A 15,298-nucleotide genomic window follows, 5' to 3' on the forward strand; every position below is an offset into this window, starting at 1 on the left:
TAGAAATAAATGTTGGCATTGTACGTTTCTGCAAACTACGAGATTCGTTGAATAGCGAACAAAATGTTTCATATCGGCTTCGTATCACAGTTGCAGAAACACAGAATGCCACATGGTTAACGTTGCAAATCGAAAATGTGAAATAATGCGTGACTCTAATTCTCCAGTCGATGCCATAAAACCCACACAGGTAGAGGACACAACAAGATGATGTCTTAAAAGAGCGCCAGTCAAACATCAAATGGTGGAAAACAATGTAGAAAACATGATGGGAATATGTCATTTCTGTTTATTGCATGCATTCATTTGAGGAACGTTACATTCTCCATCGCTCCACACAGATCGATGTTTTCGTTCGCCAACACGTTTCATCTCTTTGACCTGTTCAATATGGAATGTGCACTTATATGTGCCATATAACTTCACAATAAAGCTAAACCAAGGAACGACATGAAGCGTTAGTCAATGAAGGGTGTGTGTGTGTGTTTGCCAGACATACACTGGAATGCAACCTGTAGGATGGTAGCTGCTGTAATATGACTCATGTTCTGCTAATGACATGGAAATCAATTCAAATGGACTCCTTTGACAGATGGATTCTATGTATGCATTCCTTAAATATCTACAGTTTCATTCTTGTCTCTATTCTTCTCTCTGGATGTTGTAGTGGCTCACACAGTCCACTTCATTGACGTTAATAGGCCTTAATGCTGTGGAGTGTGTGTGTGTGTGAGAGAGAGAGAGAGAGAGAGAGAGACAGACACAGACCACTTGTGACTTTAGAGGAATGTTATGTACTGGTACATAATATGTACATGCACTCACGCACTCGCAGAATGGTGGCGTTCAACACTGCGTGTCAGATTAGAAAAGGAAACGCATTGTAGAGATTTTCACACCCACAAATCATCCAACATGTAAGAATACACACATGTAAGCATGAAGCACTCGTATGTTTCACATTAGGTGAACCTGTGAGAACCGCAAGAGTAGCACAGAAGCCTTTTCCCCCAAAATCTCTCTGCCTTTCCTCCCTCCCATCTTTTTCCTTCACTTTCCTCTGTCGTTAGTGAGCATGTCCCTTTATGAGTCTATGCCGCTGCAGAACTAATTAAAACCACACCGCGTCTCTTGTCATCAGACTCTTTCACAACTTCAAAACAGTGTGTGTGTGTGTGTGTCTGTGTGTGTGTGTGTGTGTGTGTGTGTGTGTGTGTGTGTGTGTGTGTGTGTGTGTGTGTGTGTGTGTGTGTGTGTGTGTGTGTGTGTGTGTGTGTGTGTGTGTGTGTGTAAACACAGCGCCTGCCGTCTGTCTCCAAGTCAACGGTTCCCTCAGTGTTATATTCATTTTGTATAATAGACTGTGTGTGCAGTGATAAAGGTGATCTCTGGCCATGTGCAGAGGACAACAGTTCTATCTCTGTATTGGGGCTTTGATTTTCATCATCACAGGCTACACTTGTCTTTTCAATATAACTATTGTCAGATGATCATACCAGGATGCATTAAATATCAGGTCTGTACACTCAGAGACCAGATCTTGCTCGCATTGGGATCCGATCAGCCAGACCACATGCCGAGGTGGCCTGGCTCACATTGAGCTCTGATCTCAGGGAGGTGAGGACAGCATGTGGACACGATCTGGACAATTTCTCAAATGCATGTCTCCATCATCTTCCCCCCACACATGAGTAGGGCGGAAGGCTGCTGATGAAAATACAGCATTTCCTGATTTTGCTGCTTCAAAACAAAAGCTTTTAAATAAAAACGGACTTTTATTGTGAAGAATTTATCGTAAAATGTGTTTATCACCGAATTACTGGAGGTGGGTCACACAGATACTGGTATTGAAAAAATGACACTTGTATTCTGATTTTTGAAAAGCACTCTAAATAATGTCTTGCATTAATACTTGTTTGTTGTCCCAAGAGTCTTGTCTTTGATGGAGATTTTTATTCACCTACAATCTGCTTCCTTCCAGAATCTGCTAAAATATTCTATAGCGTGTTTGATCCATTAAAATGTCATGCAAATGGTAGAGACTTTGGAATTGTAGGTTTCTCTCTGGCCATCTCCCAGGAGACAGAATGTTGATATCAGACGATTCCTGTGGCTGCGTCCGAAATCGTGTACTCTACACTCCATACTCAATATATTGTTTAACATACCTTTGTGTGAATAAATAGTAGTATGCATCTTTTCGGGACGCACTGAGCAGTAATTACCACGTAACTAAGGTTTTTGCAGAAAATAAAGGGCTGGACCCAAATGCAGGGAGACACGGGAAACAGAGGGTTGGATAATTGTGGGTTTAATTGTAACAAAAAGGTATTCAACACAAAAACATGTGAATCACAAGTCCATGAAAATAAAACATCCAAAGAAACAGGGAACATGGCAAAGGGGAGCAGACACGAAACGTACCGAGAGGAAATGGCAGGCAGACGAGCCAGGTTACACCAAAGACGAACGAACACTGAGCCAAGGGACACACAAGGTTTAAATACACAGGGAAGGTGCAGGCGAATAGACACAGCAGGTTTCAATATAGGGTGGGGCAGACAATCACAGGGGAGGAGCTGACAGGGGCAGCAAGTGAAGTGAAGCAGACTGAGGAGGTGCAGGTGATTGAATGCAGCAGTGTCTAATTAGGGGAAGGGAAGACCATCACAGGGGTAAGACACAGATAAAGGCAGGAAATAAAGTGCAAGACAAAGGGAACATCTCAATAAAGCAGAGTAAATAACTAAATCAAAACATAAATAGTGACAGAAACTTCCCGAGAGCCTCCTTGCTGGTTGGAGTGACCAAACGATGATTTTTGAGTTCTGTACTAATTGAAAAATGAATATTAGACCTAGCAAAGTGAAATCTTGTGCTTAAACTTCAATTGAAGTATTATTGGCATTACAGAGCTATCACATTGCATTGTGGGATATTTATGCCACATGTAGTGTCCAGTGTTTTCATACTGTAAAATTTGATCAGAAATGGTTTCATACAAGGTTTCGGACATGCTTAAAAATCAAGCGTACTAAGTAGCATGTTAGTATGGAATTTCTGACGCAGCCTATGTCTAGTGAAGACATTTTAGGCTGTTCACTGCCAACATTTTTCAAATGCTTATTCATACATTCTGAATCTGCACCTGTCGGCTACAGTATGTCTGTACAGTATGAAGTTGTACCCTGTTGTACTAAAAGGACTTGAGTAAGGTTAGAGAATGATCGTGGTCATTGTGATTATTAAAGCAACCTGATGTTAACTGTTTGTAGGAAATGAGGAGCAATAAACCCCAACCTCCAGTTTAAACCTGTCCACCACTCTGACCATCAAACCTTTCCTTATTGTGGTGCTGTAACAACATCACACTCACTGAAAGTTGCCATTGGTTGTGAGGACGTCTGGTGAAGATGCTGATATAGAAGCTATTTAAACCAGAGTAGGCCTTTACAGACATATTAGTGGCTCTGTGAGGCTGTACTTAGGCACAGTGGTGCTGTGAGCTAAATGCTAAAGTCAGCATGCTAACAAGCCCACAATGACAATATTAACATGCTAATGTTATAGGTACAATATTTGTTCATGATCTTAGCTGAGCTTGTTACCCTTCAAGGAGAAGTGTTTGAGAAAATGACACATTGTTTGAGCTGTTGCTTCACTATGTGAGAAAAAGTACAGCCACAGTCTTTTCATTTAGTTCTGCTAAAGATTTTTAGCATATCTGATTCCAAACAGTGACAGTAGGCAGTATAAATCCCAGAGCGTCTCATCAAAAATAATCCTCTGATACTTCCCTCTCCCTCCTGACCATCTCGATTGAAGCCGGCCCAGGAAATCTTCCTTTGATCAATTCAAATGGTCTATTAGTCTACAATTCCTCAAATGGCTTCTCATGGGGAGTGGGTTGAAAGAGTTAGTATTCACACGCATACAGATCTGAGGAATCCCTTTTCTTCAACCAACTACGGGTCCAGTTTCCGGAGCAAACAACTCCGGAAGATCAGATAGAAAGAGTTTTTTTGCCGGAGTTGGTGCTCGTTTTAGTTTATTTAGACTTTGCTCCAAACTGTTTGAAGATCATGTCAAATTAATCTCCCAACTGAAATTAGACTGGATTTATGAGAGAAGCTTTGGACCTTTGCTGCCCCAGTTATCTCAGAGAAACACAGGGTTGGAACAAGTTTGGCTGCCCTCTCTAGTTTAAGGTTTCAAGCCTGTTTCACGTCTGACCACATCCAGTTACTCTTATACATATACAACAAATCATCGGACAGTAACTAACCCTCAAATGATAGATGTAAGGTGTGGACTCAAACATTATTGACAGTAATGAATGGCAACAGAAGAAAAAAGCAATGTGAGATTTGGGCATTAAAACAGAAATAAATATCAATAGTAAATGCAAGTAGTTATCATAATTATCAACCTTATAGTATATCAACTTATCAAGCTCTTATGTTTCCCACTTGCACATTCTGCAGCAGAACAACATGGGGTTGCCTCTGTAGTGCAGCCCATCTGTTGAATGTAAGTCCAAAAACTATCAGACTGGATTTGGTCCCATTATATTCAAGAGAATTTATGTCTTCGGTCGATTTCTCCAAAACTAGGTAGCTTTTGTTGGGCTTTTGTCATTGGGAGATAGCAATATAATATGGAGGCGTTAAGTACTGGAAGCTTGTGATTCAGCCATTACAATATCAGAAATATCTGCACAATATATATATAGGATCTGATAAACCAACATGTGAATGATGTGTGATTTTTTTTTTATTGTATACAGTCAGGAAGCCACCTCTGGGGGTGTGAGGGTTAACAAGTTTCATGTGTCTTTAAATCTTTCCATCTCTGTCTCTCTCTGTTGAAGGTGTCCAATAGCCAACAGGACGTGTCCTCCTGGTCAGTCATGGAGCAGCAGGCAGTGTCGGTGTGTCGGCCTGAGCGCCAATGTGCACCACAACCCCCCTCCTCCACCACTGCCCCCTCCCAGGCCCTCCCAACAGCACCTTGGTGAGAGTTTGCACATTTGCACACAAAGCAGATTTATGTTGTTTCCCTGGTCATTATTTCATAAAACATTGTAGAGGAAATTGTGTTTGCTTATTTTTCCTGCAGTAGCCTCGAAAAAAAACAATGACAGCTGCCGATAGGTATACAGTAGGACTAATAGCAGAAATAACCCTTTGCTGCCAACAAAGACTGAAGTAATAAGGAGAGTAGACGGCAGAGCTATTGGAAGCTGTGTGTGGTCGTGTGAATGCGTCTTTATTTTTGTGAAACCTGCATAGAAGTAAACGATGTAGACAGGAAAACACTATTATGACATCAGCTGCTGTTGACACAGCACCGGCTGCATTCCTTAAATCCACCTCTGTCGGCTCAATGCACGACAAATAATGGGAGCTCAGCTGTCATGTGGGAAATCTTTGACCAGCGTTCTTTTTTAAAATAACTTATACACAAGAGAACATTGCAAGTACATTCTCACTCCATATTTATCCAGGTCACTATCCAAAGGAAATATTGTCTGTAGCAGTGGAAAATCTGAAACAATAAATAGCCGGATAGCTGTCGGAGCTGGCCGATGCTACACTGTAATTGACCAGTCTGGGTCACTTAATAATCATATTACAATAGCGATATAAGTATCGGCCAAAATAATTGACAGCTGTAGTACTAGTTTCAAATTTTTCAATACCATTATAGACGCTTCTAATTTCCAAACTGTACAGCTGCTTTAAGCTCTGCAGTTATGTAGTTTTACTCTTGGATAACATTTTTGTAAATTAAACTTATCCTCAAATGGTTGTGCACACCGCCTCATTAACAGGTGGCATTAGTTGAAACATGCAAATGTCAGCTAGTTTTAGTTAAAAGAGTCTCTTGAGTCTCTTGAACTCGGAACAAGCGTACAAGCAAGCTTCACTGAAAGAAGACAGAGGTTTAGGGTCAGATTACAAAACTGAAGCCAGAAAAGCCAATACTGCAGATCAACCCAGAGATTACAGTACAGTTCAAATAAATACAGTAGCTGCCAATAGATATGACTGATCAGTGTGGCCTGTTGCTGCATGATGACGTGTCCCTAAGGCCTGTGAGCACACACACACACACACCAAACACTGAAACAAACACACTGTTAGTAGAGCCATCCTTCTCTATGTTAGTCTTTGTGACAGGAGAATGTTCATGTGTTCACTGAGGAGTATTTATGACTGCAATGTGTTTGTTGAGAGCCTGTGTGTGCGTGCGTGTGCGTGTGCGTGTGTGTGTGTGTGTGTGTGTGTGTGTGTGTGTGTGTGTGTGTGTGTGTGTGTGTGTGTGTGTGTGTGTGTGTGTGTGCGTGTGTGCGTGTGTGTGTGTGAGAGAGTGTGTGAAAGTTCCTCAGTGTGTGTTTGGCTATGATACAACTCTGGACTCTGTGTAAACAAATGAGAAACAGCAGAATGCGGAGACTCCAAAGTAGCAGATTCCACAGCTGTTTGTATTACACGGCCGAAAAATAAATTATCTGTGAAAAAAAGAAACGCTGCAAAATCCTCTACGGTGGCCTAATAGGCCAGAAAATGGGATGAAGTGCCCTCCAGAGTGACCTTCCAGAGAAGATGTGAGGCAGGTCTATAAAGGAACATTTAGAGAGAAAATAAAATTGGATAACATTTTTTTAAAGGGACATGTCAGAGCAACCCGCAGTTCTTATTTTAATGTACACCAGCGTTTTAGTTTTGTTCAGCCGTCTCAGACTGAGAGTTGAAAAGTTTCAGCATTTCTTTGAGCTCTGTTTAAGATGTCAAATCTGTTTAACACAGAAAAACTGAGAAACTCTGACTTACTATGTTACGATGACAACCAGCAGCCATGAGTTGTCAGCTGCGGCATAACTTTTTTTCAACATAACGTGTTTGAAAACAACATAAAAGAATAGTTATTGTAAATGTCAAAGATTTTTTAAGGTGGTGAAACATTATAAAATAAACTACAATAGATTAACAATGATGTGATGAAAGTTGTGGCACCCCTGGCCTATCATCAAGGAACCCCAGGGTTCTGCGGCACCCACTTTGGGAGCCATTGCTTTTAGAACATTTTGTGCGGTGGATGGTTCTGTGCAGTATATCAACGACATATACTGTAACTCTGTGTTGCTCGATGGATCTGTCCACGGACTCCCCCTAAATCACTCTGAATCTGTTGTGCCATCTTTCATTTCAGTTGTAGTGAGCAGCAGGCATCACAATGCAGACATCATGATGGAGAGTGACCGCAAAGTCACCCCGCAAAGATTGGAACACAAAACCAGAATTTGGCACCTAGGTTTTACAAACCATGGCAACAGCCAAGTGGAACATACCTCGATATTAGGAAATATTACACAAATAATTCTGTGTGACAGAGCTCCCCAAAACATGTAACAATAGATTTGAAAAGGCTAAAAATGACCTTTACATACAGAGTGAGCATGTCGGGATTGTGTTTGTGTAAGGAGGTAGAGATGAAGATGGATGATCATATTGTTATGAAACATATGTGAGGAATACAGACTATGAGAGTCACTTTGAAACTAACAACTTTGACCTCTGACTACAGTAACATTTTCAGAGTGTTGGACAACAAGTAGTCATTGCACTATAAGGAAAATTGGACAATATTAGGCAGGTAGAGTCCACACATTCACTAGATGAAGAACATGTAACAGTGAGGACCTTTGTGCAAATTCCAGGTGTCCTAACTGATTGTGACGCGAGTGAGTGATTTCTTTCTATTGTAACTGGCTTTGAGCGGCAACACGGCACACCGTTTGAGCCAAACTTTTGTCAGTCGCCATGTTTCCATTTATTTTTGTCTCTCGCTTTTGAAGCACGGCAATGGACGAGGAACGGCTGATTCCTAAAGTTGAAATGAGGAGTTATCTGTACTAGCTAAGTCAGAAAAGCCATATCAAGGTAGCCTAAATGGATGAATACAGGCTTGAAGGTATGTTTTCTGTTTAAAAACTACAAACGAAAGACAGCAACAAATCTCCCATCTTTTTAGTGGTTACGTCTCCAGTCCACACTATTCACAAGACATTGCCAGTCTTTTGGTGGTTTTAACCTGAAGAAATCCAGTGTTCGGTCTATGTATGTTGATCCAGAATTTTGTCATCTTGAGAAATTCTGTGCTATGAATTATGGAGAAGTCATTTCAGGGCAAAGTGTATTCACAATAGTGTTGAGGAGACTGAGACAGCTTCATAAATCGTATTGTCTCGTATAGTTTTTATTCTTAGCTTGAAAACTGTCCTCAGCGGCAAATGAAGTTCCATTGAAGCTCATTCCATGATTGAGGTTGTTAAAGTCTGTGTAAGCACATGGAGTACACACAGCTTGTATTTTGTCAGCAGTAAACTGTGTATCTTTGTTATCTGTGTTTGTTCATCTGTTCACACAGAGTATGCGTGTATGTTTGCCAGCCCTTCCGTTGCTCTCCCTCCGTCTCTCCCTGTGTTTCACAGCTAAAAGATGATTTACCAGTACTGCAAGAGAACCATCTGTGTTATCCCCGAGGAAAGAGAAAAACAGCTAGTTCATTACAGGAATGTCTTAATGTCATAGTTTATCAGTGTCATCAAACAACTGTCACACACAGTTTTTACATGTAGTTGTGTTTTCAATAATAGCCAACATGTACAACAGATTACCACATGTGAAACCTTTGCGTTTCAATTAACAACCATAACTTCATATGAGACTCATAAAACTTACTGTGCTCTATTCTGCAATTCTAAACATTGATAAAAGTCCAGATAATATATTTGTATTTAAGTAATTCTTATATATATATTTATACAGTCAGGGCCATAAGTATTTGGACCCTGACACAATTTTTCTAATTTTGCCTCTTTACAAAACTCCAGTGGATTTGAACTGAATCAGTCAATATGTGGTTGAAGTGTAGACTTTCAGCTTTAATTCAATGGATAAAACACAAATATTACATTAACCGTTTAGGAATTACAGCCATTTCTACACAGTCCCCCACATTTTCAGAGGGTTAAAAGTAGTTGGACAAACTAACATAATTGTGAATATAATCATTATTTTGAATACTTTGCAGTCAATGACTGCCTGAAGTCTGGCACCCATGAATCACCAAACGCTGACTTTCCTCCTTTGAGATGCTTTGCTAGACCTTTTACTGCAGCCTCCTTCAGTTTCTGCCTGTTTGTGGGTCTTTCTGCCTTCAGTTTTATCTTCAGAAAGTAAAAAGCATCCTCGCTTGGGTTGAGATCAGTTGACTTACTTCGCCAATTGAAGAATATTCCATTTCTATGCCTTGAGAAGCTCTTGGGTTGTTTTTACAGTATGTTCTAGATCATTATCCATCTCCTCTGTGAAGCGCCGTCCAATCAGTTTTGCAGCATTTCAATCAGGAGAGACTCGTTTTATATTTTAACAATGATTTATTATACATGCATCAAATATGAATAGTGCAAAGTCTTTGGCGATTGGACTCCATCCTGAAGTAATATCAGCGAGGGTAGGGATACTGAGGTCCGATAGGCCTAATCCCCCCTGGAGTCCAGACACTGGTGGTGGTGAAAGGAGTTGCTGCAATCTGATGATGAATCAGGAGCATGACTGTGATGCTGACTGGAGGGGACTGGGGTGGAGGAGGGTCGCATCTGCTTAAAGCTGAAATGACAACTGACAGCAGCAGAGAGGAGAACACTATTTAAAGTTTGACAGCAACGATGTGATTGGCTTAAGGAAACCGTGTGCAGAATCTGGTTGGTTACTTAACAGTGCACACCCCCAATCAGCTGATAGAGTAATTACAAGGAGAGGAGAGACAGAGAGTGTCTTCCTGACTGAATTGCGCTTAAGCTTCATTTGGCTGAAACTGAGCAGATAGTTTAGCCCTAAACACCTCAGAACTCATCCTGCTGCTTCTATCAGCTGTGACATCACCAATGAACACCAGTGATCCATTGGCAGCCATACATGCCCATGTCATACTGCCTCCACCATGTTAAACAGATGATGTGGAATGCTTTGGATCATGAGCCGTTCCTTTCCTTCTCCACACTTTTCTCTTCCCATCATTCTGGTACAAGTTCATCTTGGTTTCATCTGTCCAAAGAATCTTGTTCCCAAACTGGTCAGGCTTTGTCAGATGTTTTCTGTTCAAGTCTAATCGGCCTTCCTGTTCTTCAGTGTTACCAGTGGTTTGCACCTTGTTGTAAACCCTCTGTATTTAGATTCATGAAGGCGTCTCTTGATCGTAGACTTTGACAATGATGCGCCTACCTCCTCCAGAGTGTTCTTAACTTCAGTAGATGTTATGAAGGGTTTTTCTTCACCAAGGAAATAAATCTGCAATCATCCACTTTAGATGTCTTCTGTGGTCTTCTGGGCTTTTTGGTGTTGGTGAGCTTGCCAGTGAATTCCATCTTTTTAAGAATGTACCAAACTGTTTATTTAGCCAAACCTAATGTTTCTGCTGTCTGACTGATAGGTTTGTTAAGTGTTTTCAGTCTAATAATGGCCTCATTCACTTGCATTGACACCTTTTTGATCCGCATGCTGAGAGTTCCAAGGACCAGCTACCAAATGCTAATATAACATTTTGAATCCTATTATCTGCATCGTTTGTCATGAGATAGTGACAGAACAGGCCACACATGGCCATGAAACCGTTTGTCCAATTGTCCAATTACTTTTGAGCCTCTGAAAATGTGGGGGACTGTATAAAAAGGGCCATAATTCCATAACGGTTCATGTAATATATTTGTTTTATCCATTGAATTAAAGCTGAAAGGCTACATCAACCACATATTGACTGCTTCCTTTCAAATACATTGGAGTCGTGTAAAGAGGCAAACTTAGAAACATGTTGTCACAGTCCAAATACTTATGGCCCTGACTGTATATATTATATATATATATATATATATATATATATATATATATATATATATATATATATATATATATATATATATATATATATATATATATATATATATATATATATATATATATATATATATATATATCTCATTAAAAAAGTTTTTTGTTGTGTTCAATGAATTTTGGAATTTCTGACATCACCTCTAACTGATCAGTCTTAGGTTGCCCACATGGTGAAGTTACAGTTGTTGATGTTGCAGTACAATGTGGAGCTGATTACACTGCACAGTTTGTTTAATGTTCATTTCATTAAATATTAGCTGAATATTAGCACATTTAAAAATGCCCAAATAATACAATAATACAACTGTGAAAAGTGAAGTTGAAACAAGAAAATATTTGAAAATGTATAAAAAAAACAACACAGCTAAATCAATAACAATCCACAGCTTTCAATAATATCAACAAACGGTTCAAATTACCATACAGTATAAAACAGAAACATCAACAGGGTTTGCCAAACAAGCACAGTCCAATGACAACTAACTGTTAAATGCTGCTGTAAGTACACAACCATTTATATAATGAACTAAGACGACATCAGAAAGAAAAATGTGTATGTTCAGTCATTCAGTCTGATTTAGGTGCATCTCCATTTGTTTGCTAAAACTGTAAGCACTTTTAGATTCCATCCTGTTTGGTGCTCCATTCTGAAGAAACTTGAGACAAACCCCATCTGTGTGTCTCCCTCTCCTTCTATCTCTACAGACATATTGTCAGCGGATGTTTGTGGCTTAGATAAGGAACTGGACGTGGAGACCTGTCAGTGTGCGTGTCGGCTCGGGGATCAAACTCAAGACTGCGGCCCTAACCGACATCTCGACCGCAACACCTGCCAGTGCGTCTGCAACATTCCGCCTGCTCCCTCCTGCCTTCAGAACCACGTCTTCAACAAGGACACCTGTCAGTGCACATGTAGCAGGACGTGTCCTCGGCACCAGCCCCTCAATAAAACAAAGTGTTCCTGCGAATGTAACGAGTCGCCCAACAAGTGCTTCCTAAAGGGAAGGAGGTTTCACCAAGCCACATGCAGGTAAGGAGGGATGTGGAGGGTTCCGTAACATCTGCTGACACTTTTAGGCCCGCTAGCTGAACAACGGCACCTACTGTCATGATGAACAGAAATGTACTTCATATTATAAATCAAGAGGCATTATTGTCCATGTTGACACCAATAGTAACTCACTTCTGCGCATGGTGAGTGGGGAGACGGAAGGAGACACGCTGTCCTGGTACACGTTCTCACGGCCAACTCCTCAAAAACCAAAGCTCCAAACTATGACGCCCTTCTAGCGTCTAGTCTTGGAAGTGTTAGTGGCGCCGTGTCAATATGCACTAGCAACTGTACATGTGTCTTTTCAAAATAAAACTCCATCTTCACAGGAAGTTACGTTTAGGCAACAAAACTACTAAGGGTTAGGAAAAGATTGTGAGTGACGTCATGACGTTGTATATCACTGTGGTCATGGCGCGGCAATGGGCAGCTATATAACAAGGACCTTTCCTGGTTATATTTTGTGGGTCCATTGGTTGCATCATCCTACAGTAAAGTCAATCCCCGCTCCAACACACATTCACACACAATGTGTTTAGCTGTGTTTAGAGAAAGCACTGGTGGTTGTTGTAGTGAACCCAGTGTGTAATACAAGACCTCACTGTGCTAATGACTTCTCCTAGCTGTCACTTAACCATTTCCTCTCCCCGCACAGAAGGAAGCACACACACATCCATCCATGCCGTCCAGTCTTGACCCTTTGTGCCCTTGTTTGAGAGTGATTTATGAGTATAACACAGCGGTTGGAATCTAGTGTCTGGGATCTGGCCCTAGTGTGTATGTGGCTGTGAGTGTGTGTGTTTGAAAGAGAGCGTGTGTGTCTATTTGAACTCTGCTGTGTATTTCATCATGGGTTCATAGATCTCTTTAAGTAACCATGACTAAATATTGTGTGACACCCCGTGCAGCCACAAAAGCAGTGGCAATTACACGCCAGTCTCAGAATCTTTGTCGTGTTGACAAAGTGAGTAAGTGCTGCGTAAAACAGGACTCCATCCCTCCAATGCTTCGTGTGTTCTTTGGAATTCCATGGCCCCTTGTGTAATCGTTGGGCCTTGACTCTGGGCTGGGGTTAATCAGATATCAGCTTTTGAAGGCCAAAGCTAGTGTTTTTGGGCTTCAAGGTGTTATTTTGTTGCCAATGCTGACTTACGTGACATGCACTTGACAATTTTTGTCATTTATGTCCAGAAAATCCAAGTAGTCACCTTTACTTAACTTGATTTTATTCTTGTTAGGTTACAAATCCCCTAAAACAGGATTTAGACCACACTGTCATGTGACGCCTAAGAACAATAAATGCATCAGAAGTGAAACTGTAAAACAGTTTGACATCCTGTTCTGGTGAAAGCACTGGTGTTTCAGGCATGAGCTGTAAATCACAGAGCAGTTCTGAAGGCTTTCGTTTTTACTGCTATGAAATCTAAACCTTTGTCGTAACGCTTGACCTTTAGAACACACAAGAAAGTAGTTAGTGTTTGTCTTTGTAAGGCAGCAGTGGTTCTCAATCATTTGCAGCAGGGTTTGGCTGTCCTGAAAAGCTGCAGCCGCCTGGTAAACAGAGGATCATGGATGTAGACGATAAGTGACCAAATGAATTAAGTTACTACGTCACTTTGTCTTTAGTTTTCATTCACACTGGCGAGCATTGATGACCTCTCTCTGTTAACAAACTGTTGCAATTAATGTATCTACAATACATGCACAATTAAACAAATGCCATCGTATCATAGGTGGATTATAATCAAAGAATAATAGGCTCCATTCAGTAACATTACAATTTGTAGTTTGTGACAGAAAAGTAAAACAACAACAAAAGGCTCGCGTCACCAGTGAAGTCGAGCCAATGTCAGCATTGATCAGCAGTCAATGGGTTTTGATTAGATGCTCGTTAACACAAGCTTATGAGATTTTAAACTTTTGTTCTATGATATCGTGTCATTTAATAACTCTTTCTTGAATTCTGAAGCTTTTTACGTGGCTTAAATAAACGTGGTGTAGTTGTTATATAAACTAACTTTGCTTTTTACTTCTGGCAATAGTATTTATTCTTCAAAAATCAAAAAGGTTCTGTTCATTTGTGAAGATTATTTTGCGATATTAAAGTATCTTAAACGTTTGTTTGCCTCAAAGCTTATTGTCCCTTGTCAAGGGAACCAGAACTCCTGGATTGGCCCACATACATATATCATCCCTCCATTCATTTTCTGAAATGTTTTTCATGTTAAGTGCTGTGAAAGGCTAATGATCCCTATTTTCAACATTCCTGCAGTGGTGCCCTAAGGTCACTATTTCAAGTTTGCAAACAACGTATCTTATGACCTAGCAGTCTTATTCTAATAGATCCATTACCAATAAATTAACTGAGCACGTTCATGCTCCCTGGAGGATGACTCCTTTAGATTTCTCAACATTTTCCCCACTTCTGGCAAAAATAACTAACTGGTAAATGGTCTTCTACTTGTATAGTGCTTTTCTAGTCCTACAAAACTGTTTCCACTTAACAATGTAATCATTTCTGTAATGTTCTGGGCAACAACTACCACTTTCTATCTCTAACCCTTTAAAAGAGTCTCCCTTACATTTATAAGTTATGGTGTTATTGCTGTAAATTGCAGGCTTCCATCAACTTATTTATCTACCTATTATTAATCCAGACACAGCAGCATACCCACCTGGGTAAGACCAAAACTGGTTGATACGCAGTTCATGAATTCATTGTACGTCTTTTTCTACATTCAAAGTTTTATAACATTTTATATTTGTGAGAGATACACAATCTTGCCAAAGCAATGTGTTCTACCTTATTTTTGCTGCCATGGTATTAGCTTTGAAGCTAAATCCTGCTTTCTTTATTTTTCATTGCAGTTGTCTCAGGCCTCCCTGTGAGGTAAGGAGGCGAAGGTGTGAACCAGGTTTCTCCTTCAGCGAGGAAGTGTGTCGCTGCGTACCATCCCACTGGAGACGGCTGGACTAACTGCAGGCGAGTAACACAATAACGAGATGCTAACGAGCAGATAACAAACAATTCGAATTCATCACCCATCCTGCAGCTGGTCATGAGTATCCCCATCCCCGTCAGCTGTGATGGCAGCTAAGTGTGCGGACCCTCATGAACGTGGGGAATCCTTAGTGACTGGAGTGCAGATATGGGAAGCTCTGGTGAGAGTGGGAAATGCACTGACTCAGTTTGAGATGTTTTAATGGGAGAGCGGCTGATCGGAGCCCAGAAAAGGAAGGAAGGACTGAGAGAGAGAGAGTCAACACTCGACACTTGTTTTAAAATACT

General features: G+C 40.6%; 1 protein-coding gene across 1 annotated transcript in view; it reads left to right on the forward strand.

Moving 5' to 3' along the window:
- The window catches only part of vegfc (vascular endothelial growth factor c), a 48,616-nt gene extending 33,560 nt beyond the window's left edge, over positions 1 to 15,056 (forward strand). Inside the window, exons 5-7 of the mRNA XM_076092038.1 lie at positions 4,871 to 4,934; positions 11,612 to 11,988; positions 14,878 to 15,056. Coding sequence (XP_075948153.1) covers positions 4,871 to 4,934; positions 11,612 to 11,988; positions 14,878 to 14,986 — 550 coding nt within the window. The 3' untranslated portion in view covers positions 14,987 to 15,056. The remainder of the gene's footprint in view (positions 1 to 4,870; positions 4,935 to 11,611; positions 11,989 to 14,877) is intronic.
- Positions 15,057 to 15,298: the final 242 nt, after the last annotated feature.

This window comes from Anarhichas minor, unplaced genomic scaffold, assembly GCF_050575085.1.
Source record: "Anarhichas minor isolate MPS153535 unplaced genomic scaffold, ASM5057508v1 ptg000014l, whole genome shotgun sequence".
Lineage (NCBI taxonomy): Eukaryota > Metazoa > Chordata > Actinopteri > Perciformes > Anarhichadidae > Anarhichas > Anarhichas minor.